This window comes from Cucurbita maxima, unplaced genomic scaffold (assembly GCF_002738345.1).
Source record: "Cucurbita maxima cultivar Rimu unplaced genomic scaffold, Cmax_1.0 Cma_Scf00019, whole genome shotgun sequence".
In the NCBI taxonomy this organism is placed as follows: Eukaryota; Viridiplantae; Streptophyta; class Magnoliopsida; order Cucurbitales; family Cucurbitaceae; genus Cucurbita; species Cucurbita maxima.
In genome coordinates this window covers 2123628-2149263 of record NW_019272035.1, presented here as the reverse complement: position 1 = coordinate 2149263, position 25636 = coordinate 2123628, and the positions used below count along the sequence as shown (strand labels likewise).

The window sequence follows — 25636 nt, the reverse complement described above, 5'->3', positions numbered from 1 at the left end:
AGTGTTAGACATGTAATTAATAATACAATAATTTACTTTAAATTTTACTCTCAAACCAAAATAGTATGTTGGGCCTGGACCGTCTTTCTGGGCCGGGCGGGTTCAACTGCAGACAAATGGGCCACAATCTCCTGCACCCGGAACCTCGGCTCCACAGATGCAATCGTCTTCGAGTTCCCTACCATGGCTGGCTAAACGCAGGAGGATGTGGAGAGAGAGTTCCGATATCAAACCATCTTCACTGACCAACAAAAGTTTCGATGCCATTTTCAATTTCAACTTTCTCGGCTCCTCCCGGTGCTATTCCCCTGTGCTCCAATGTCCGCAGATTCCCCCACTGCAGCTACCATGTGAGTGTTCTTGATCCTTCTCTCTCCACTACTTCTTCAATTCATTTTCAGTTTCTCACTCCTAATTTTGCTTCCTTTTTGTTTGATCTTGATGAAGAGTCTAGAGTATTAGAATTAAAATGGAAATTAGTTGTTAATTCATAGCGAAATAAGTGATCGTAGTAAGAAGATAGGTTGATTTGCTGTAACAAGATGTAATGCAAGTATCTATCAGATTGTTGATCATATGGTGAGATTTTATGTTGAGTTTGTGAGAGATCATTCAAAATTTGGGGGTTTCTTTCTTTCTCAATCAATTTCCCTACCCTTTATGATGGAATTCTCTAATATTTTAAACAAACTTCTTGTTTCTAAGCTTAGTAACGGTGTTCTTATATTTATGAGTCGATTTAGATTGCGCCGAATAGATTACGATCGCGAAGAGCTTCCAATTTCTGCCAAATATTTCATGGCTTAAGGCTCTGGATAAGTGAGAGCCTAAGCCTTCTGCAACATGATGGGAAATCTGGACAAACACAGAAGTTTAAGACTATAAAAAATCATAAAGGAGATGAGTTTGAAAAGCCTTTTGAGGAAACTTCGTCACAGGCTCAGCAAGTTCCTGAAGCAGTCTTGAAATCGAACCTTTCCAGTGGTTAGTAAACGTAGTTGCCTTCCATTCTTTAATTTACTATAGTTTTGATCTAATATTTGTTATGTTTTTTGGTGAACTAAGCATTTTTGTTCATCAGATTCCAATTCTGAAAGAACTAAAATAAGTACACATCCTGCAGCATCTGAGAATCTGCAATCTGATGCTCCAGATTCCTCTGGGTCTTCTGGATCCTTGCCACAGTCACTTATGTCAAACCGCATCATCGGGGACAAAGAAGTACCATCCCTCTGTATTGCTGTCATTGGAGCTACTGGTGAGCTCGCAACAAGAAAGATTTTTCCAGCACTGTTTGCGCTGTATTATAGTGGCTTTCTCCCTGAGGTATGGTGATATTCAGATTTATGACATAAACACAGATATCCTAGTTTCTTATATCTCGTAAGAGTATTCTATGTCGTATCCTTGCATATATTTAATTGATTTCAACATGTTCGGTTTAAAATGTGTTCCACACGCACATTCCACAAAAAAAACAACAAAATTTTGCTCCGCAATCATTTTATCTACTGGGCCTACTTTCTTGTTCCAAAGGGACTTCGGTTCCGATCATCGCTTATAGTCACATTTTTAAACTATTTGAGAATGGTATGCGTATTGATTATTTTTACTGGGCATTAAAATATTCCAGGTTATTGAAGAGATCTACCTCAAGAAATTGAATGGAGATTCTTATGCAAAATATAAATGAATGGAGATTACATCTACTAGTTTGATATCTATGTGAACACAAAGTTGATTTACAGCTGTTCTGATATTCCATGGTTGCAGAATGTTGGCATTTTTGGTTATTCAAGAAAGAATATAACAGATGAAGAACTGCGGTCTATTATATCTGCTACCTTAACCTGCCGCATCGACCATCAGTATGTTTCTGAATTTATTTCCTGGATAATCTCTTTATACTTTTACTGTCAAGTATTCAATATGTTCGGAAAATTGGAATTCAAAATTCAATTAATCTGCATGTTTGATTAATGATGTAAAACGTACACTGAGTGGTACGTTGTAAATGTTTCTGAGTTTTCTCTGCTGACTAAGTGCATGTTCAACTTAAAGTTATACCATGTACTGTAAGGGGAAAAAACATTAAACTTGAAATTTTTTGGAGTTTGACAATTACTGATGTCAATTGTAATGAATTTCATAGATATTTTGGCAACGTTGTGAATGTAAAACGAATGCGTTGTGTTTGGCAATTAGTAACAAAATTTTGGTGAAATGTATTTTGTTTCTTTGTAGACAAAATTGCAGTGATAAAATGGATGCTTTTCTGAGTAGAACATTCCATGTAAATGGAGGTTATGACAACAATAAGGGCATGTCAAAGCTCAATTTCCTGATGGAGCAGATTGAGGTGGTTGCATCGGGCCATTGATTGATTGAGAAGTTCTTTTTTTCTTGCATTTTCTTATGTCCAATTTTTCGATATGATTGTCGATTAATGATTATAAAATATGTGAAATACTGCAGAGGTATTCCGAAGCAAACAGGATATTTTACCTCTCCGTGCCACAAAACGCCCTTCTAGATGTTGCACTCTCTCTTTCCAGTAAAGCTCAAACGAAAAAAGGTTGGAATCGTGTTATCATTGAGAAACCCTTTGGCTTTGACATGAAGTCTTCTCATTTTTTGACAAAATCTCTTCTTTCTCAATTTGAGGAAAACCAAATTTACAGGTGTGTCTTCTCATCATTCGTTCTTCGATATCACTAACACTGCACTTAATACCCAGAACTTGCACAACCTGATTGCAATGCTGACCCTTTTTTGTTCATAGTTCTTATGTTATTTTAGATTTCAGCTAATAAATTGATTTTAAACCGTTATATTTCAGGATCGATCATCTTCTTGGGAAGAACCTTATTGAAAACCTTACAGTTTTAAGGTTTGCTAATTTAGTTTTTCAGCCACTATGGAGTCGTACATTCATAAGCAGTGTACAGGTACGCATTTCTATAAAGAAATTTCTAGTCCTTTCACTCTGTATACTCACTAAACAAATTAAAAATTATTACAGGTCATTTTATCGGAAGAACTTGGAGTTCAAACAAAAAGGTTACTTGGCAGTTCACTGGTTTTACTTTTACCTTTGTCTTGAATTAATGTTACAGGATCATCAACATGTATGCAGTTCCTTCCATGCAGATTTTTGGACGGTGGTGGAATCATTGGGGACATAGTGCACAGCCATATACTACAAACAATCGCATTACTTGCGATGGAACCACCCATTAGTCTTGATGGTGAAGCCATTCGAAATGAGAAGGTAAATATCGACTTCTCGAAAAAGTACTATTGCATGGTGTAATCACTGTAATGTAAATGAGTAGATTCTTTCCAGGTTAAGCTTCTGAGATCCATTCGCCCATTGGAACCTAGTGATGTTGTTCTCGGACAGTACAAATCTAGTGCTAAGGACAAGGTTGACCTTTTTCTCGACGATCTGACCCCGACATATTTTGCTGGTGCTTTGTACATTGACAATGCACGCTGGGACGGTGTTCCTTTCTTGATCAAATCGGGCTTGGGACTAATCAAACACTGGTAAATTTTTCTTTGGTTAGGCTATTGCATATCAGAAAGATGTAGGACTCCAACAGAATTAGTGGTTGGATATGGCCCACAAACGAAATATACCGAAACAAATAGATTAAGCAGAAAGAACAAGTTGAGGGGAGAGATCCTTTGAATAGAAGAACCTTAAGCGGTTATACTTTTCAATTCTCTTTGTTGTTGTGAATAGAGCATACATATGATATGTATTTATAGGGGAGAAAACACAAACAAATTTCCTAAACTTTTCCTACAAGTTAGCCCTTACTTACCATTCTCCTAAGACTAACAATTATCCTACAATTTTTCGAGATTAATAACTTTTTTTGCTAAGTCAAGTTTATTAACTTCGCATTAGTTCTCATCCAAGATTGTATGGCAATGACAATGTAATGGATGATTTTGTGTTAGTACACATACAACCATGGGAACTTATTGATAAGAGGGGAATGAAAAATTGGAGAAAACGACCACTGATGAGGGAAATTAAGAACCAAAAAGCTGAAAGGAAGGAGAACTTAGAACTTGAATAGTTAAAATTTCAACATCAGTTTCTAATACCTAGGCATAGCAATGTTATATCAAATCTTATTCTTAGCGGAGCTTGTTCTGAACACGAGGAAAGAATCCCAGAAAACGATAGTTTAAAATCTCTGGTATGATCATAATGATAATTCCCCTACATATTCTCTGCTTATCCTGCATCCTTAATGGAGAATTTGCTCCCAAATGCAGTGTAGAAATCCGTATACAATTTCGCCAGGTTCCAGGGAACATATATCGCGAGCACATTGGGTATAATAGTGCATCCACAACTAACGAGATTATTTTGCGTGATGTACCTGAAGAGGCCATTCTTGTCAGAGTTAATAACAAGGTTCCTGGATTGGGATTGCGATTGGACTCTCCAGAGCTCAATCTTCTTTACAAAGACAAGTGCGTCTGAATTTGAAATATTGTCCTTTGTTAGTTGCAGCATGGTTTTGATGTGGATATTGTTTTATTCTCTCTTATTCATTTTAGTTTTTCTCCCTTACGGTAGGTACAACGTGGATGTGCCCGATTCATATGAGCATCTTCTCCTTGATGTCATTGATGGGGATAGCCATCTGTTCATGAGAAGCGATGAACTCGCAGTTGCATGGAACATCCTAACTCCGATCCTAAATGAAATCAAGGAGAATAACATTAAGCCAGAACTCTACGAGTTCGGTGGCAGAGGTCCTATCGGAGCTTATTATCTGTGGGCCAAACACGGAGTTCGATGGGTCGAGGAGTAAGCAGAAGAACACATTTTATCTATGGCAAGCTCTCTCACTAAGAAACAGGCACACTAGATTTGCCAAATGGTTGAATCATTACATTCATCAACCATCTAGTTCATTTATCTGAAGCAGTTGGACATAAAATTTCAGCCTAGTAGTCTAAAACCACATGATGATGCAACTTCTGGTTGCGATTCTCAACTTAGTTCCTTGTAATGTTGCATAGGATTGATCTGCCATTGGTTCAAGACATGTGATGAAAGAATATGAGGATTGTATTGTACCATATAGAAAGAGTTTTTCCACCCAAGTTATTTTGAAAGGGAAGAAACGATTGTTAGGAGAAAGTCCTATATTAGCTAACTAAGGGGATAATAATGAGTTTATAAGTAAGGAATACATCTCCATTGCTACGAGGCCTTTTGGAAAAACCAAAAGTAAAACTACGAGAGTTTATGCTCAAAGTGGATAATATTATACCATTGTGAAGAGTTGTGGTTTCTAACATTGTATCAGAGTTATGTCCATGTCCTTAACTTAGATATGTCAATAGAATTCTCAAGGGTCGAACAAAGAAGTTGCTAGCCTTGAAAGTGTAGCCAAAAGTGACTCAAGTGTCGAACAAAGAGTGTACTTTGTTCGAGGGCTCTAGAGAAAGGAGTCGGCCTCGATTAAAGAGAGGCTATTCAAGGGCTAAATAGGTCTCAGGATAGGCTATATAGTATACCAAAAGTAAAGCGATTAGAGTTTATGTTCAAAGTGGATAATATCATACCATTGTGGAACGTTGTAGTTCTTAATAGAAATTGTACCGCTCTGTATATGCTTGTATATTTGAATACAAAATCATTGTCATTGTTCGGTTGATATAAAACGGTAGCAGAAATGAAGAATACAAAGAGGAGAATATGGATTGAGGTAATAGATTCTTTGCACCAGATTTTTTGGTTTTATTCAATCAATTTCAATGACATGCTTCATCAGTGGCAGCCATAAACACTGAGTGTAGGATCCACGAAGACTTGAGATATTCCCCAGTCAACAAATCAAAAAACAAGCCGCCAAGAAATTAAGGGAAAAGAATGCTCATGGTCCACACACACATTATATCACTGCTCATTTTGGGGTCAAATCATCCTCTCTTTTTCATTTAAATCTTATTTTATTTTGGTGGTGTATGAACTTTCAACATGTCTATTCTATTTTAGTGCCTGGATTTTTTAGCAAAAAAAGAAAATTTGAAGCTTTAATCTTAGTTTGTTCTTGTTTTAGCTTTTAGATATGTTTATTTTAGTTTCGAGATTAAATTAATAAAAAAAAAATACTCATAACTTTTTTAATTTATCTTAAAAATATCTTTAAATTTTTAAAATAAAATTTCAAAAATACCCTCGAACTTTAAAAAAATTTCATACAGTATTCTATTTAAAAAAATACTCATAAAATTTTAAAAATAGCCTTTTAACACATTTTAGAAAAAATTACTGATCAAATTTAATATTTAAAATAGATCTTTTTGGAACTAAAATGAAAAAAAAAATGTAAAAGTAACTAAAATAAACATTTTAAAAATTAACAAATTATGATTTAAATGTTGAAAAAATAATTATTTTAATCCTTATTTATTTATTTTTCACAAATGGTAGGGTAGGTTTGAATATGTGTTATGCAATGAGTTGGATATGATGGCTCACAAGCAACCACTATCTATCCAAATAATTATATTTTAGTTATATGTAACGGTGCCGCATTGGTGGAAGAGGAGAACGTAATACGCTTTATAGAGTGTGGAAACTTTTTCCTAGCAAATACGTTCTAAAGCCTTGAAGGGAAGACTCAAAGAGGATAATATTTGCTAGTGGTGGGTTTGAGCCTTTATCGTTGGTATCAAAGCCAGACACCGGGCGATGTGTCAGTAAAGACGTTGGGCCCCAAAAGGTTGCGCGGGCATGTGCTCGTTAAGAGATCATCACCAAGAGGTTTGTGCTCAATATTTGTGTTGCTGCCTAGTACGTAGTTGTGTTTGCATTGAAGTCAGGTTGGTTCAACGTTACTACGTGTAATAGTTGGGTCATGAAAACACAACTACGTGCAATAGTAAAGACAACGACATATATTTTCATATTTAGCTTCTCGTCATTTAAGAGTTTTCTAATAGTTGTTGACGAAATTTTTTCTGATTATTTTGTTTAAATCATTGTATTTCCATTTTTGTTTAATGCGTGTTGGGAACAATTTTATGACATTATCTAAATTATTTATATTAGCATACTACCAAACAAAAAAACGAAAACGATTTATCGAATACATCAATTAATCAATTATAGACTTCTAAATTTCACAAATTTAGTTTAAACCCGGTTAGATACTCCAAATTTCGATTCTAAACTAATAATTTAATCTTATTTATGTTCGAGTTTAAGTTTACAATAGTTTCATATTCTCATTTCAAACGTTCGAGTTTGAATATCTAAATTTTGAGTGAAAATTTAAACATATGATATGTTATTTCACAATAATCTAGACAGAATCCCAATTCCATTTTTTCATCTCATTAAATTTCCACATTTTTCAATACCCATTCTACAACATTTCAATGTGAATCATCTCTTTCTCTCTCTTTGTTTTTCTCTCTCTCATCCATTTCTCATCCCTTGGGAGCAAAGCCATGGAAGGAAGAAGAAAGAGAAGAAAATTGCAGAACATTGAAGAAGATGATGATGATGATGATGAAGATGATGAGGAAAAAATGAAGCTGTTCTTCGCTCTAATTCAAAATACCAAAGCCATGAGAGACAAAATCAAATCAAAAGAATCAGCTGAAGAAGATAACCAAACAAAAGGGGTTTGGAATCCAAAATTTCAACCAGAAGATTTCATTGAAGATGGGTTTGATACCCACAAATCCAAATCCAAAGCCGCCATTGAATTAGGAGCTGCTTCATCTTCAGCTACAAAACAGAGCAACCAAAAGGAAGAACACCAAGAACAGCTAGAAGAACCAAAAAAGGGGCTCGATCTTAATCTCTCTCTTTGATTTTTGTTCTTGTTTGTGTCGAATTAACGCTGTTTTATAATGGGTTGCTTTTGGTTTTGCTTGATTCTATGTTCAAAGGTCTTATCTTTGCCATTTTTTTGTTTGTTTGTTTGTTTATTTCTGCGTTTAAGATTGCTCTGTTCTGGTGGGTTTTGTTTCCATTGAGCATTTGAATGAGCTTTCTTTCATTGTTCAGTTGATTTCTATAATTGGTAATTTATTGCCTCTTTTGGGTTTATGGTGGCTCGTTAATTTAGTAGAAGATTATGAGTTTACGAGAGAAAGATTGTTGAGAATTATTGAGAGTGAGTTCCACGTTGGTTAATTTAGTGGAGAGAAAGGACTCGAGTCTCAATTAAGGGGAGGCTATTCGAGAGCTCCTTAAGCCTCCGAGGAGGCGTATAATGTGCATTGGTAAATTGAGTGGAGGATCATGAGTTTAATTATTTAGACACTAATTTTTAGGGTAAATTATAGGTTTAGACTGTGATATTGAGAGGGGAATAAAATATTTTTTTGTAAGGGTGTGGAAATTTCTCATTAGTAGACGCGTTTTAAAAACGTGAGGTTGATGACGATATATAATTGGCTAAAGCGGACAATATCTGATAGGGCTTGAGTTGTTACCAATGGAATGAGAATAAGACATTGGGCATGTGACAGTGAGGACGCTAGTCTCCAAGGGATGGATTGTGAGATCTTATATCGGTTGGAGAGAGGAGCGAAATATTCATTGCAAGGGAGAGATTTTCCAAAGAGGGATGGATTGCGAGATCCCATATCAGTCAGAAACGGGGACTAAGCATTCCTTATAAAGGCATGAAAACCTCTCCCTAGTAGACGTGTTTTAAAACTATGAGACTAATGGCTAAACATAACGGGCTAAAACGGGCTAACGGTGGACTTGGTCTCTTACATAGACGAACGATCGATTTCATTCCTTATTAAAAAAAATCCATGAAAATGGAACAATGGCAAAGAAACAAGTTATGGTTTAATTGAACTCAATTGTTGCAAAAGAAATCAAAAGGTAATGGCGGAGTAGAATAAGCTCTAGAAAGTATTTTCGAAGCCACGATCTTATTAGCTTCTTCGGTGTAATGAATCCCGTCCCAACTGATGAACTTTGAATTTTCGTTACAAACTTCATATCCCGGTTGACCACACGTCACCCTAATGTCGTAATTGTATGGACGTCCCCCGGCGCCACAACATGCCATTAGAGGATCAGAAAAACCTAACAAAAACGGTTGTCCTTTGTGAGTTTTTATGAGAATCGATAATTGATAGAGTGTTTGTTTAGTAAATTTACAACGGGTTTTTTTGTACTAACCGTATAGTGAGGAGTTGGCAACCAGATCGTACTTGATAGTGTAAATATCAATGTATACAATACTTGCGTCTTTCAGTTCATATCTCAATTCCCGACATAAATGGCTTAATGCCTTGTTGAACAATGTCGCTAGGTTATTGTAGCTCGAAATGCATCCATATCGATCGAGATCTTTCATGTGAAACAATGAGAGTTTCTGAGGCAAACAACCTAACGGCCCCGTGTTGTGTATCCAAAACTTCCTTCCACCTTGACCATACAAACCCTAGAGAAAAACATCGAATTCAATAAAAGTGGAATCGAAAAACGAAACACAACCACTTATCACTATCACCTTTATAGCATTTTGAATTTCGGAAATGACCGATGGAATCTGTTTAACCACTTGGAAATAAGAAAGGTTCTTAGATAAAGAGTCGGCTATATCATTTTGACCAATGTCGATCATATACAACGCATTCCTAAAACCGTCATCATCGATCAAATTCTCGTAACCTAAAACAAGATCTCAATCTCAATAGACGGTATTCATAACATATAAAAAATGGAAAAAGTAACGACAATATTTGTAACGATAAGAGTTCAGAAGAATACCAGCATTGGTGTTAAGAAGTTCGAGCGTTCGGGACTTGAAATGAACAAATTGCATGAATTGAATGTTGAGCGAAAAAGGAACATACTTGGGGAGAGTGGACGATCCTACGATAGCAAAGTTTGCTCCATTTTTGAAATTTGATCTCGCTAACGAATCCATATAAGGGTTTAACATGTTCGTATTCAAGTTCTCACCTGTCAAATCAAAATGAAACAAGTTTCGGTCGGTCTCGATCTAGTTGTTCGAGTTGTTTTTTTCACTTAATTTATTTATTAAAATTTTCAAATTCAATTTCAATATATATTTAAAAAATTACGCTGGAGAGAACAAATTAATATTTATAATACTAAAAGAAAAAAAAAACAGTAAAAATTTCCTTAATATATAAAAACGCTAAATTTAAATCAAAGTTCAAAAAGAGAGGAAGGTAGGACCCAGCACAATAAACGCACCACGTGGACAGAGAGCACAGAGATTAGAATATCAGTAAAGCAGAGGATTCAAACTTCAGACAAACGTCAAACAGAACGGGATCCATATCCATCTCAAATTCCACAAAAACCCCTCAAATTCCCATAAATCACAAAAATGCCATTCCCAATTTCAGATCTAAAGGCGAACTGAACGGTCAGATCTAACGCCACGTAATAATTAAAAAAAGGAGGAAAGTATAGTGGGGCCTACTTACAGAGAAAGTCGATGAGAAGGCGGCCATCGGAGAGGCGGCCGGTGGATCTACGGAAGAAGGTTCGGCCATTAGGGGAGAGAATGGGAAAGCCAAGTCCGGCGACTAAGCCACCGGTGTCGGAGTTGGAGTCGCCGAAGTTGAAGATGACCGGCGGACGGCGAGTGCACTGCGAAAAAACCAGAGAAGGAGGAAGAAGAAGAAGAAGGGTAAAGAGACCGACAATGGCGGCCATTGTCACTGGACAGTTCAAAGCTCGCAAAGTTGCTGTCTTTCTTCTCTCTCTTTGTCTGTGTGGGATTTATTTTGTTGGGTTTTGAGTATCGGATCCTTTATTTTGATTTTTTTTGGTTTTTGTCCTTATAAATTATAATGTAGACTGTCGGTGGGTCGCATTTTGTTTGTGTTCTTCGTTGTTATTTCGATGAGTTTAAGGAAAATCGTTAAAGTTTGTACTTAAATTATTGGATCTTGGTGGGTTTTTTAGAAAATAAGAAGAAAATATTGACTTCTCCTTTAGATTTTTGAATTTAAACTCAGATATATTGGGGGATTTCACAATCCACACCGGGCATAAGGTACATGATGAATCCGTGTATGTTGGATTTCACAATTTACCTCCTTTGGGGCCAACGTATTCTCTGTCATACTGCTCTGTGACTGACATTATGTAATGTCCAAGCATATCACTAGTAGATACGGTCTCCTTTAATTTGTTACCTATAGTCCTCAGCCTTATGGTTTTAAAATGTGTCTATTATGAACAGGTTTCCACACCCTAATAAAAGAATGTTTTGTTCTCGTCTTCATCTGATGTAGAGTTTCACAAATATATTTTGGTTACGAAGTAAAATAATGGATAATTACTAAGTATGCTGATAAATTTCCTTGAGGACTAGCATATTCGTTGGCACACTACTCAATAACTGTCTCTAATACTATTATATAACCGTCAAAGCCTACTACTAGCAGATATGGTTTGTTTTAGCTCGTTACGTATATTCGTCAGCCTCATAGTTTTAAAACATGTATATTAGGGAGAGGTTTTCATATCCTTATTAAAAAATGTTTCGTTTCAGTTCCAACAGACGTGAGATCTCACAAATATATTTTGGTTACAAAGAAAATTTAAAAAAAAAAACGGATAATTCCTAACTATACCAATAAATTTCCTTGATAGCGTGAGGTTAAGAAGTAGATGGCGTGTATAGATTGTATAAATGCAAAGAGAACTTATATGGAATCAAACCCAAGGAAAAGTATGAAACAAATTACCTTGATGATTAAGATCAAAAGTAAAGAAAACTCGTTTTTAAAATTCGCGATTCGAATCACTCTGCAATGCAAGTTATAAACACAAGAATTTGCAAAGAAAAAACAAAGCTAAGCTAAAATAGAATTTTTTTTTTTTTTTAATTACATAATGTGATATCAGAAAATAAGGTTTATTAATCATCATGCAAATATTTAAATTATAATTTCACAATAGGTACGAATGCGCCCGAGAAAGTCATCGAGGACGATGACAAAATCAAGTTTGAGAGAATGTCCCAATCTGCAATATGATTGTGACTCGAGTAAGTCATCGAGAACGATGACTAAGTTAAGTGGAGGAGAATGTCACAACCATAGTATGAAGAGAGTAGGTTGTGACCCTCACGCCATGACAAGTAAAGGGGCGTCCCTCAAGAGACGCCCCATCCGGCCATATGCGGGCCTACATAGAAGAATGTCATGATGCATCGACTAATTTTATAAATTCAAACTGAGTTCATCCAATGTAACTTAAAGTGCATTAAATACATCTATTTTATTTTAACTTAACTTTGCACAACATATAAAGAAGGTCTCTAACGTCTTCTACTCGAATTTTCTTTAATGAGCTTACTATAGCTTGAATATAAGTGTACAAGGTTTGTTGTAGATTTTTAGCTCTCGTCCTTGAAATTGGATCTTGAGGTATGGAAATTCCTTGGTGATGGTTCATATTATATTGAAAATTAGATTAATTTTTTTTTTTTTTTGGTAAAAAAATCCCAATATATTCTATGGTTTTAAAATAAGCCCATTCAACAAATTAATTTTCCATAGGCTAAAAGTTTAAGGATTTATAACATACAAAATTAAAAAATTTAGAGATTTATTAGACATTTTTTAAGGTTAAAAAGTCAAATAAAAATATATTTAAAAATTAGAGACTAAATTTATAATTTAACCAATAGGGTTGACTATTCACTGTCACAATAGAAAAAAATTCAAACCGTTGCTGCTAAACCATGCACAAATTTCAATGATCCATACTCCATTTTAGTCGATAGTTTCACCAACTTCTTCGATCTCCCTCTCTAATACTTCTCCTCAATCAACTTTGGACTCAAAATTCAATATCGAGAGTAAAAGCTATTCAAAGTTTCTTATTGTCGATGTGCGTTATACATATATATACACGTGAAACCACTAGAATATCATTGGAGACATTATTGGAGGAGGGAATCGAATTTTGAAAAAAAAAAATAGTGGACAAAGAAAAAAACAAACCGAGTTGAGTCAAGTCGAACCCAACCCCTGTCCATAAATCAACAACTACACGAGGCCAAGTCCAATTCCGACCCAATCACATTTAATGTGCATTCATGCCCAAAAGGTTGCTTCAACAGATCCACAACTTAACCCAACGCTTCCATCAACCAACCCAAATAGATTTTTTTTTTTTTTTTTGCATTTAAGTTATAAACTCGAGGTTGGAGTAGAACATGGATTTATTCGCACGAATTATTTGGTAAATTTTCAAAATTAGAGAACTATTTAACTGAAGCTAAACACTAGAAAGCTAAAACAACTGAACTCGTTAGATCCAAACGCTACCTAAACATTTAGAAGTAGAAGTTATCCCAAGAAACATAATTACATCCTTAAAAGAAATCCTTATTTTCCCCAAAAAATCAAAGGTTTGCCAACTTCCCATAAAAGAGTTGATATTATATTATTTCCAATACAAAACAAACATATATTTATACATGGGTATGCACCACTTGTCACTAAACCCAAGCTTTGGAAACTAAAGCCATGCAAAGTCCCAAATGAGCTGTAAGCAACTCAAGGAGGAGAAGAAGAGGAAGAAGAAAGGGTTTTGATGTCATGGAAGAGTGTTTTTTTGCTTCAAGTTCTTTCATTTTGCTCCAAAACGGCCCCTAAAAAACAACTTTGTACCCTAAGTGGCAACTTTCTCTTCCATGCAAATGCCCAAATGGTGCAATGATATCCTCCTATGCGTCTTTCTTTCCCTTAATCTTTCCCCAAAATTCTTCCTTGCTTTCTCTAATTCCACCTCCAAAAATTATTCAAAACCGTGTCATCGTCCTATCCTGTTCGGTCTATATAAAAAAAATTACTCAATATCATCGCTAGAACGAATTAGAGTGTGAGATCTCACATCAGTGGAAGAGAAGATCGAAGCGTTCTTTATAACGGTGTGGAAACCTCTCACACATTTTAAAAATCTTAAGGGGAAGTTCGAAAAGGAAAGTCTAAAGAGAACAATATCTGGTAACAGTGGGCTTGAGTTGTTACAAATGATATTCGAGAGACAGATACAGACGATGTGCTAGGAAGGATGTTGGGCCTTGTAGGGGTGGATTGGGGATCCCACATTAATTAGAGAAGGAAAAGAGTGTCAGCGAGGACATTAAGCCTGAAGGGGAGTGGATTATGAGATTTCCCCATTAGTTAAGGAGAACAAAACATTTTTTATAAAAGTGTGAAAACTTCTCCCTAACATACTCATTTTAAAAACCTTGAGGGGAAGCCCAAAGAGGACAATATCAGTTAGCAATGAACTTCCGCTATTATAAATGGTATCAGAGCCAGACACGGGCATTGTATCAACAAGGATGTTGGGTTCCAAAAGGAGTGGATTGTGAGATTTCACGTCGATTGAAGAGAGAAATGAATTACAAATAGATATATGTACGTTGGTTTATCTAGTAAGTTGAACATTGTTATTAAGTGAAATTATCACAATAATATAACTACTCGTGTTTCATACAATATCTTAATTAATTGAACTATGATCAAGTTGACAAGACACCCAACCTTCGTGCCCAACTCTTGTGACTGTATGTATCTATATATATATATACACAGTTCTTCTCATATCTCTCTCTCATGGATGGATTCATTCTATGAATAAACCTCTGCATCTCTCTCTCACAGAAAGAAGAAGAATCATGGAGGGAGATATCACAGCAATCATGGGGATGGTTATATTGCAATTTTGCTACGCTGGTTTAAGCATTACCTCAAAGCTAGCGATGCAATCAGGAATGAGCCCTCTTGTTCTCCTCACTTACAGGCAATTTTTTGGCACTTTGGCCATTGCTCCCTTTGCTTTCTTTACTGAAAGGTACTCAAAATGAATGAATCTTTGTTATGGGTATCAATTTCTGGGTTTGAAAAGATGATCAAGAACAATGAATGGATCTTTCTTGGTTCTTGTTCTTTATTTTGTTTCTGTTTCTTTGGCAGGAAAACAAGGCCAAAGATCACTTTCCCTGTTCTTGTTCAAATCTTTATCTGTTCTTTATCTGGGTTAGTCAAATGGGTTGTTGTCAAGTTTTTAAATTTTGGAACTTTTTTAGAATTGAAAGGCATTCTATGAATGTTTTGTGCAGAGCCACAGCGAACCAGATATTCTTCTTTGTTGGGTTGAAATGCACAAACCCAACCGTTTCAAGTGCTATGGCTAATGTTCTTCCTGCTGCTACTTTTATTCTTGCTGTTGTTTTCAGGTTAGGTTTTCAAGCAGCCATGAGTATTTTTCTAGTAGATATTGTCTGCTTTAGCCTCTTATTTATCGATGTTAGCCTCATAGTTTTAAAATGTGTCTACTAGGGAGAGGTATTATGAGATCCAATATTGGTTGGAGAGAGGAACAAAACATTTTTTTTTAGAAAGGTGTGACTTCTATCTAGTAGATATGGTTTAAAATTGTGAGGCCGACTGGTATATGTAAGGGGCTAAAGTGGACAATATTTGCTAGTGGTGGGTTTGAGGTGTTAGAAATGGTTTAAGAGCTAGACATTTGGTGGTGTGCCAGCGAGGATGTTAGGCTCTCAAGGGGTAGAGAGAGGAACGAAACATTCCTTGTAAACATGTGGAAACTTTTCTTTAGTAGATGCATTTTAAAATTGTGACGCGATACATAACGGGCCAAAACGAACAATATTTGCTAGCAGTGGGCTTGAATTGTTACAAATGGTATCAGAGCCAGATATTGGGCGGTGTGCGAGTGAGGACGTTGGGCCCTCAAGGGGGCTAGATTGTGAGATCCTACATCAGTTAGAGAGGGAGATAAAACATTTCTTCTAAACATGTGGAAACCTCTCCTTAGTATATGCGTTTTAAAATCGTGAGGCTGACGACGATACGTAACGGGCCAAAATGGACAATATCTGCTAGTAGTGGGCTTTAGCTGTTACAAATGGTATCGGAGTCAGATATCGAGCGGTGTGCCATGAGGACGTTGGGCCTTCAAGGGGGTGGATTGTGAGATTCCACATCGGTTGGAGAGGGGAACGAAACATTCCTTATAAGCGTGTAGAAACCTCTCTCTAGCAGATACGTCTTAAAACCGTGAGGCTAACGACAATATGTAACGGACCAAAACGGATAATATCTACTAACGGTAGATTCAGCCTGCTACATCTATCGAAAGGCCACGAGTGTTCTTCTAGGTTTTTAAGTTTACTTATAAATATATTTAAATTTGTTTACGTTAATCTATCCGCTTAAGCTTTTGATTTAGCAGTAGCGTTAAGAGTAAACTTAAGGGCATGCAATTGGCAGACAAGAGAGTGTGAGAATCAAGACCAAGCCAGGTTTTGCAAAGGTGATGGGAACAATTGTGTGTATATGTGGAGCAATGCTGCTATCTTTCTACCATGGACACACCATTGGCTTAGGTGAATCAAAAATTCACTGGCCTTATGTCGAGAGGATCATGAGCAAAACAAACCCGACGAACCGTCAAGAAAACCGAACCCTCGGCTCGGTTTTGTTGCTTTGCAGCTCGTTCTCTTGGGCGTTATGGTTCGTCATTCAAGTAAGTAGCCATAACCCCTAATTTGCTATATTTTTCAAGCCAAAGACAGCTGAAACTATTTTTTGCAGGCAAGATTGAGTGTCAAGTTTAAAGCTCCCTATACAAGTACAACGTTGTTGTGCTTCATGGCCTTTTTCCAATGTGGACTCATAGCTGTAATTTCCGAGCACAATGTCGCTGCTTGGTCATTAAACAGTCCGATCCGACTCATCTCAGCCCTTTACACGGTATGTAACGTACTTAATAATCGCTCGATGCACGGTGTCGATATGTCTGTATGAAACTAATGGAAGTTTTCACAGGGAATTGTGTGTTCTGGATTGACATTTAGCATCACTTCTTGGATTATACAAAGGAAAGGGCCTCTATATGTCTCAATTTTCACCCCATTGTTGCTTATCATTGTGGCCATCTTTAGCTGGACTCTCCTCCACGAACAGCTCTACATCGGAACGTGCGTATCCATGTCACTCTCGTATATTCAAACTTCTGACACGCTTTCTATTTCGTATAGAACTGTTTATACATAAACATAATCATACTCCACACACTCATATATTCGAATTTATGAGATCTTTTCTGTTTCGTATAGAACTGTTTACTTATTGGGTTTTGTGCGTTCGTGATGGTCCGTTTTTAACAGTGTTCTTGGCTCTATTTTGATAATCATTGGGCTATATGGAGTGCTATGGGGAAAGTCCAAAGAGATGAAAGTAGAAGAGGAAGACAAGGTGGAAAAGGCAACAAATGGGAGTCAAAAAGATGACGTGGAATTGCAAATCATAAACATCAAATAAAGGGAAAGAAAATGAAATGATTTGGAAGATTTTAATTTTTTTTTTTTTTTTTTGAATTTTAAGTTTGTGTATAAGTTTCTCTTTTGCAAATTTAATTCTTATATTCAATACGTTCTCGAAGAATTTATATAGAATTTACGAATATGATAGAGCGTAGTCGAGTGAATAAGATGTTAATTATCATTCTGAAATCGATTGCTTGATTTCTTAAATGGGTTAGACTCGAAAACTACACGTTGTTGATCGATTTGGATGCATTGGTATCTGAGCATTATTTCAGACAAAAAATGGTCATTCGAGGAGCATACATGCTTTCATTATTGGTATAAAATGTGCATTTGTAATCGCTCATCTCCACGGTTGGTAGATGTTGCCTGTTTTGGCTCATTACGTATCACCGTTAGCTTCACAATTTTAAAACGTGTCTGTTTGAGAAAAGTATCCGCACCCTTCTAAAGAATGCTTTGTTCTCCTCTTCAATCAATGGGGCCCAATGTTCTCGCTGACACACCTACCTTTGTATTGTGAAATTCAACATCAGTTGGAAAGGGAAATGAAACAAAGTTGGATTGGATTGATTTGATGTTTGTTTGAGTGCATTTAATTTTTTTTTTTTTTTTTTTGAAGCCCTAGTTTTTCGAGAAAATATTTTTCAAATTACTTATAAAACAGTGATTTATAAATTAAACCCTATGATCTCACCTTGCTTCCTCAGCATAATCCTTAGCGCCGCAACTCTTCTCATCTGTAATGGCCAATTTCCGGTCACCACGGTTTCTTTGATTCCTTCTTTGATTTGAATTCCTATTTTATGCATTGTTTAATCCAACAAGCTTCGTTTTGGGTATGATCATTGTGTTAATCATTACCATATGCTTGGTGGGGTTGCCCCGATTATTGTCCATTCCACGATTTCTAGCTAGATCTAAAACACGTTTTCGATTAACATCTCTGTTTGTTTGATTGAATCGTTGAATTTTGTTCGTTCATTTTGCTTACGACTTGTGATAGTTATCATTTCCGATTTTTGTTGTTTTTATTCGGATCTTCTGTGTGAACTCTGAATGTTTCTATCATTTGTTCATTACATTGATAATAGATTGTGCTTGGTTTGTGATGCTCCTTTCTTTCAAATGTCAATTACTTTTTCATTTGTAAAATTTCACTTTACTTGAAAATTTGGGCTTAGCTTTGCTGGTCTCCTTTACTTGGTGGCGGAGAAGTTGTTTTCTTCTATAGTTTGATAAGCTATAATGAGAGGATTCCATGATTATCAATACACTTGTTTCAATTGCAATGGTGTGTGTATATGCATGTATTTTCTGTAATTGGGTGCTGGGTCACATTGGGTATTTTTGAGGAGGCTTCACCCAACCCGAAGAGACCATAACTGTTCCATGTTGGTTGGGGAGGAGAACGAAACATTTTTTTAAGGTTGTGGAAACCTCGTCTTAGCAGACACGTTTTAAAAGAGAGGAAAAAAGAGATGAAACCCGAAAGGGAAAACTCAAAGAAACAATATCTACTAGAGGTGGGTTTAGGTTGTTCCAAAATGGTATTAGAGCCAACACTGGGCGGTGTGTCAGTGAGGATGTTGGGCCCTAAAGGGGGTGGACACTGGGCAGTGGTATTAGAGCCAAAAATCGGGCGGTGTGTCAGCGAGGATGCTGGGCCCCGAAGGGGGGTTGGTTGTGAGATCCCATAGGGCGGTGGTATTAGAGCCAAACACCGGGCGGTGTGTCAGCAAGGACGCTAGGCCCAAGGGGGAGTTGATTGTAAGATCTCATAGGGCGATGGTATTAGAGCCAAACAATGGGTTGTGTGCTAGTGAGAATTGTGGTCCTTGAAAGGGGTAGACACCAGGCGGTGTGTTAGCGAGGACGCTTGGCCCCGAAAGGGGGTTGATTGTGAGATCCCATAGGACGGTGGTAATAGAGCCAACACTAGGCTGTGTGCTAGTGAGGATTGTGGGTCTTGAAGGGGGTGGACACCAGGCGGTGTCTCAGCGAGGATACTAGGCTCCAAAGGGGGTTGATTGTGAGATCCTATATTGATTGGAGAGGGAAATGAGTGCGGGGTGATTGTGAAATCCCACATCAGTTGAGGAGAAGAATGAAATATTCTTTATAAGAGTGTGGAAACCTCTCCATAGTTGACTACGTTTTAAAAACCTTGAAAGGAAACCCAACCCGAAAGGAAAAACTCAAAGAGGACAATATTTTCAACCGATGGCTTGGTCTGTTACAATAAAAGTTATCAAGTTCTTAATCTTATGTTTGAACCAGTTTCAAATTTCTTGTTAAAAGATGCATCTTTTGGAGACTTGTAATGGTTTTTAAATGACCTTTGCTATTTATGCTATTGTTATTGGGGTGCTTATGGACGGTCTTGTTCTGATTACTTTACCATCGTCAGCACACAACATGAACATAAGCTACATTCTTGCCGTCCTGTCTTTCAAGCTTTCCTTCAGTTTTTTGAGGAAAAGCTATCCATGTTATGGCAGATTTCTGAATCAAAACATTGCTAATTTTTAATTATCTGGCTCTTGGAATGTGCTTATGGACGGTCTTGTGCCGATTAATTTACTGCTATCGGTACATAACAAAAGCCTAAGCTACACTCTCGCCATTGTGTCTTTCAAGTTCCCCTCTATCAAGTGAGGTGAAACTATCTGATATGGCATATATCTTTCATCACACATCACAAGCCTATTGATAATTTTGTGGTTGTCAGTCGCATATTGCATATCATTTTACCATGATCATCACACAACAGAAACATAAGCTATGTCTTCTAAGGTTTTTCATGATATGGCAGATATCAGAATCACATAACTCTTGCTTGTTTCAATTTATGATCAACTGGTTCTGTTCATAACAGACCCATTAGTATTCATTGCCTGTATTAGACTCTTCCATCTTGTTGTTTGTGAGATGGGAACGATTGCAACAAAGACGTTGGGACTCGAAGGGGTGTGGATTGTGAAATTCCACATCGATTAGATTGGAACAAGTGCTAGCGAGGATGCTGAGTCCTAAAGGGGGTGGATTGTGAGATCCCACGTTAGTTGGAGAGGGAAATGAAACATTTTTTATAAAGGTGTGGAAACCTCGCCCTAGTAGACGTGTTTCAAAAATCTTGAAGGAAAACCCGAAAGGAAACATTCGAATAGAACAATATGTGTTAAGGGAAAACTCAAAGAGAACAATGTTTGCTAGTGGTGAGCTTGAGCAGTTACATTCTTCTAAGTTATTAGTAGCTATGCAGTTGTTACTGCAATACAACCGGTAAGGTAAGGTTTTAATGGTTACTAGCTTGTTTGAAATCGACGTGCTTATGGACGGTCTTGTGCTGATTTGATTATTAAGCCATCAGCACATAACAAAAACCTAAGCTATATGGTTGCTGCTCTGTATCTTAGTTTTTCCTAGAGTTTATATTTGGGGAAGCTTTCTACACTGTGGCTTACATGTACACTCCCTCACAAACAAGCTGCATAAATGAATGTAGTTTTTGGCTAGATCACTGATGAGATCGGTCTTTATCCTTCACGTATTGTGCTAGTTCTGAGATAAAGACTGCTGTTGTCTATCAGGGGGATGGGGTGTTTACCTTTGCATGCTTTTTGTTACATCACTAATAGATAAACGACCTGGGCAAGGCTAGAAAGAGTTTCTTTTTCAATTTGTGAAGAGATTGATGAGCGGACTAAAGCGTTGGATTGCTATCTATCCTTCCGTTTACCTTCGTACGTTTATTGCCTCACAACTTCGTCATGGTTATGGATAGTTATGGATAAATCCCTCAGGTTTGGGTATAAACAATGGAAATTACTCCATAAAGACTCTTTCTTCATCATGGTTATGGATAAATCCCTCAGATTCGGGTATTAATAGTGGAAATTACTGCATAAAGGCTCTTTTTATTTTATTTTCCAGTGGATTACTTTTTTTTTTTCGGGGAAGGGAATGAGGTTGTTTGGTTGGGGAAATCTTTTGGATCAACTTGATTTTGGCTTCATGCAGGCGAGTTGCAACCTACAATCCGAACTGAGGCGGGTTTTTGGAATTAGCTCACCCTCACGTGATCACGACCCTTTGTCCCGGCCATTATAGCACGTCTGTCGCCTAGGACATAAGGGGCATGATGACTTGACGTCATCCTTACCTTCCTTCGACTTATCACCAGTAGTCTACTTAGGGTTCCAACCTCAACAGTTGGCAACGAAATTTTGGGTAGGTTATTGAGTGGGGGTGTCTTATTCTTTCTCTTTTTTAATTATTTAAAAGAAATTACTTATTCACATGTTAAGTTAATAACTAAATTCTCGTGACGTTCAAATATCAAATATTCATAAGTGAAGCTATATCATATTAAAATTGTCACAAATGTCAAATATTCTCAATCTTTGTAATAATCTTAAAAGTAAGATGTGCAAAAGAAAACTCAGACGATGTTGCAAATTTAGTTCCCAACCATTGAACTGGGGCATTCCCCACAACAATGTCGAGAACGCAAAAGCAAACTCGACGGTGTCGCAATCCATTGAACTAAGCATTCCCCACAACAATGCTGAGAAATATTTTTTGCATGCATGTGAAAAAACCACACCCGTAGAGCAGCTTTTCAGAACTGCCCTAGAATGCAAAATAAAACGCTTTTCAGAACTGCCCTAGAATGCAAAATAAAACCGCTTTTCAGAACTGCCCTAGAATGCAAAATAAAACGCACAATCGATCGAATTAGGGTAGAACAACAATCAAATTAGGACATTTTGGGTTGTGACTCTGATTGGGTTAACTTAACTAAAAAAAAATGTTAGGTTGCAACTCTGATCAGGTTAACTTAACTATTAACTACTAATATTTTTTTTTAATTTTTAATTGAAAAATAAAATTAATTTTTGATAAAAAAAAAAAAAAAATCTTAATTCTTTGTTAGTAATTAGCAAAAAAAAAAAAAAACAAAAAAGAAAAAAACCACTCAAATTTAACCCAAAAAAATTAATTTAAAGAAATCTTAAATAAATGAGAAATTATGTATTATCAAAATTTTAAAAGGTTGATTTATAAAAATTAGTTTAATTATTAATTTAATGTTTTAAATAGGCCTCTCTTCCATCCAATTTCGAGAGCTCCCGAAACTCCCCCACTGGCTTATGATCGGCGATCATTGAAACTGGATTCTGCGCCTTTGAATCTACACTGACAGTCGCTTTCATTCCATTTCTTTCATAGGACTTCAGAAATTTCATCCCGGAAAGATCTGAAGAGGATGGCAGCAATTTACAGCCTCTACATCATCAACAAATCTGGTGGCTTGATCTTCTACAAGGTAATCAACCAATGGAAACTACTTATTAATGCAATTAGAAACTAGATTCTGCTAGTTCCCATCTGGATTGGGAGTTTTGATGCTTAATTTGGTATCTGAAACGAAAAACAAATATGAACCCCAAATCATGATCCCAGTTTGTTCATCAGATTTTCAATCGACCTTTCTTTTACTTATGAATTATAAACTGGTTACGGGTGGAATTCTTTTAATCTTCGGATTGAATCTCTTATTGGCTTGTTTGAAAATTTAGGATTATGGATCTGCTGGACGAATGGACACAAACGATAGCTTGAGAGTGGCGAGTTTATGGCATTCGATGCATGCCATTTCCCAGCAGCTTTCGCCTATTTCCGGTTGTTCGGGTACTGAACTCCTTGAAGCCGACACATTCGACCTCCATTGCTTCCAGTCACTTACTGGTACATTTTTTCTTCCACTACTTTGTTTAATTTGTGCTTTAAACGCATGGATTCTGTCTCAAACTATGTTCCAAAGACACGCAATCAAATTCCTAATGTGAAAGCACAATTGAAGTTCTAGGAACCTTATTGATCTTTTGTGAGATCTTATATCGGTTGGAGAGAGAGGAACGAAACACTCCTTATAAGGGTGTGGAAACCTCCCCCTAGTAGACACATTTAAAACCTTTAGGGGAAGCCTGAAAAGGAAAATCTAAAGAGAACAATATCTGCTAGCTGTGACTTGGACTATTATGAATGATATCAGAGCCATACACCGAGTAATGAGCTAGCAAGGACGCTGGCCCCCAAGAAGGTGGATTGTGAGATCCTACATCGGTTAGAGAGGGGAACAAATCATTCCTTATAAGGGTGTGGAAACCTCTCTCTACCAGACATGTTTTATTAAAACCTTAAGGGGAAGCCCGAAAGGGAAAGTCTAAAGAAAACAATATCTACTAGCAGAAGGCTTGAGCAGCGAGGACGTTTTCCCCTATAAGGGGGGTGGATTGTGAGATCTTACATAAGTTGAAGAGGGGAACGAAACATTTCTTATAAAGATGTGGAAACCTCTCCCTAGTAGATGCGTTTTAAAACCTTGAGGGGAAGCTCGAAAGGGAAAACTAAAAAAGGACAATATCTGCTAGTAGTGGGCTTGGGCTGTTACATCTTTCTAGTTGAGATTATAATGCCTTAACTTTCATGATATATTCATTTTCTAGTTCTTAGTTATGAAGCTGAATCATGGATGAACTTGGCTGTTATAGGAACAAAGTTTTTTGTTGTGTGTGAGCCTGGAACACTGCACATGGAGGGTCTTCTGAAGTACATTTATGAGTTATACACAGATTATGTCTTGAAGAATCCATTCTATGAGATGGAGATGCCTATTCGATGTGAGCTCTTTGATATCAACCTAGTGCAGGCAGTGCAAAAGGATCGTGTTGCTTTGCTTGGTCGATGAGCTTTCGATATCCTTCATTTTGCCAGTATTAACCATCCACAATTCAAGAAAGAAGGCTCATGATATTGTTGTCCAAATACTTGATAATTTGCCTGCTAAATGTACTCCATGAATAGTGACTCGTTTGATATTTGGTGGAAATAGAATGGTCCTTTTCTGAGTTCACTGGATAATCATGGTTAATTTTATATCCAATTTTCTGAATGATTAACGTTTGATCAGTTTAGATAAAAGAATGCATCCATTTCATGATTTTCATCACTGAATGCATCTGTAGTTGGGACATGTTTTCATCTGCCTGATCTGACTGCAACCAATTGTGCAGGCTTGAAGTTGCACTATGAACTGATAGGTATTGGAAGCATTTCTCAGAACTTGGTCATTTGCTATCAAGGTCAGGCCAATATCATCTGCTAAATTTTCCAAGTTTATCTCTTTTCTTTTTCTAGAGATTACATATGTTGAAGAATCGACTACAAAGTTATTTTGTAACAGCCAACTGCTAGTAGATATTGTCCCGTATTCTTTTCTGGGGCCCTGCATTCTCGTTGACACTCGTTCTCCTCTTCAATCGATGTAGGATCTCACAATCCACCTCCCTTTGGGGCCCAACATTCTCGCTGAAACTCGTTCCCCTCTTCAATCAATGTAGGATCTCACACTCCACCTCCCTTTGGGGCCCAGCGTCCTCGCTGGCACTCATTCCCCTCTCCAATCGATGTGGGATATCAAATCCACTCCCCTTCGGGGCCCAACGTCCTTGCGGGCACTCGTTCCTCTATCCAATCAACATGGGATCTCAAATCCACCTCCCTTCAGGATCAGCGTTCTCGCTGACACTCGTTCCCCTCTCCAATCGACATGGGACTCACAATCCACCTCCTTTGTGCCCCGCGTCCTCGTTGACACTCGGTCCTCTCTCCAATCGATGTGGGATCTCACAATTCACCCCTCCTTCAGGGCCCAATGTCCATCCACCTCCGTTGGGGCCCAGCGTTCTCGTTGGCACTCGTTCCTCTCTCCAATCGACGTGGGATCTCACAATCCACCTCCTTTGGGGCCAGCGTCCTCGTTGGCACTTGTTCCTCTTTCCAATCGATGTGAGATCTCACAATTCACCCCTCTTCATGGCCCAATGTCCATCCCCCTTTGGGGCTCAGCGTCCTCGCTGGCATATCGCCTGGTGTCTGACTCTAATACCATTTGTAACAGTCCAAGACCACTACTAGCCGATATTGTCCTCTTTGACATTCCTTTAAAGGGGAGCTAGGAGATATTGCCTTCTTTGGTTTCTGGCTTCTCTAAAAGGGGACTTAGCAGATATTGTCACATCTTTGGGCTTTTCCTTTCGGGCTTTTCATAAGAGTTTTAAAACGCGTTTGCTAGGGATAGGTTTCCACGCTTTTATCAAGAATGTTTTGTTCCCTTCTCCAACCTAGTGGGATCTCACATGTTTAAACTTTGTTCATCAAGCAAACTCAAAACAAAATAATAAAAACAAGAA

The 25636-nt window shown here is 37.3% G+C and overlaps 4 protein-coding genes and 1 long non-coding RNA gene across 6 annotated transcripts; 4 read left to right on the top strand and 1 right to left on the bottom strand.

Annotated features, from left to right (window-relative positions):
• Window positions 1-174: 174 nt before the first annotated feature.
• Window positions 175-5145, top strand: LOC111493753 (glucose-6-phosphate 1-dehydrogenase 4, chloroplastic). Of its 2 annotated transcripts, none has more exons than XM_023143587.1 (12): window positions 175-350; window positions 744-984; window positions 1124-1326; window positions 1774-1868; window positions 2245-2359; window positions 2476-2681; window positions 2840-2948; window positions 3023-3060; window positions 3151-3271; window positions 3347-3549; window positions 4294-4494; window positions 4601-5145. In XM_023143587.1, the coding sequence occupies exons 1-12, from the start codon at window positions 261-263 to the stop codon at window positions 4836-4838; spliced, it is 1860 nt and encodes a 619-aa protein (XP_022999355.1). In that variant the 5' UTR covers window positions 175-260; the 3' UTR covers window positions 4839-5145. The 2 variants fall into 2 exon arrangements, with proteins under 2 accessions (XP_022999355.1, XP_022999354.1); XM_023143586.1 differs by having other exon boundaries at window positions 1082-1326.
• Window positions 5146-8838: 3693 nt separating this feature from the next.
• LOC111493884 (GDSL esterase/lipase At1g09390-like) lies at window positions 8839-10811 on the bottom strand. The gene is made up of 5 exons (XM_023143789.1): window positions 10477-10811; window positions 9788-9982; window positions 9528-9688; window positions 9194-9458; window positions 8839-9097 (listed from the first exon to the last, which is right to left on the bottom strand). The coding sequence occupies exons 1-5, from the start codon at window positions 10706-10708 to the stop codon at window positions 8865-8867; spliced, it is 1086 nt and encodes a 361-aa protein (XP_022999557.1). The 5' UTR covers window positions 10709-10811; the 3' UTR covers window positions 8839-8864.
• Window positions 10812-14641: 3830 nt separating this feature from the next.
• LOC111493889 (WAT1-related protein At1g09380-like) lies at window positions 14642-17370 on the top strand. The gene is made up of 7 exons (XM_023143794.1): window positions 14642-14875; window positions 14998-15060; window positions 15144-15260; window positions 16318-16573; window positions 16642-16800; window positions 16876-17027; window positions 17217-17370. Exons 1-7 carry the CDS (start codon window positions 14655-14657, stop codon window positions 17368-17370), a joined length of 1122 nt encoding a protein of 373 aa, XP_022999562.1. The 5' UTR covers window positions 14642-14654.
• A 3214-nt stretch (window positions 17371-20584) lies between these two features.
• On the top strand, window positions 20585-21661 carry LOC111493890. Its single transcript, XR_002720077.1, has 2 exons — window positions 20585-20621; window positions 20688-21661. It is a non-coding gene; the product is annotated as an uncharacterized LOC111493890 (long non-coding RNA).
• An 820-nt stretch (window positions 21662-22481) lies between these two features.
• On the top strand, window positions 22482-24347 carry LOC111493723 (trafficking protein particle complex subunit 4-like). Its single transcript, XM_023143541.1, has 3 exons — window positions 22482-22707; window positions 22961-23129; window positions 23936-24347. Exons 1-3 carry the CDS (start codon window positions 22648-22650, stop codon window positions 24130-24132), a joined length of 426 nt encoding a protein of 141 aa, XP_022999309.1. The 5' UTR covers window positions 22482-22647; the 3' UTR covers window positions 24133-24347.
• The last annotated feature ends 1289 nt before the right edge of the window (window positions 24348-25636 follow it).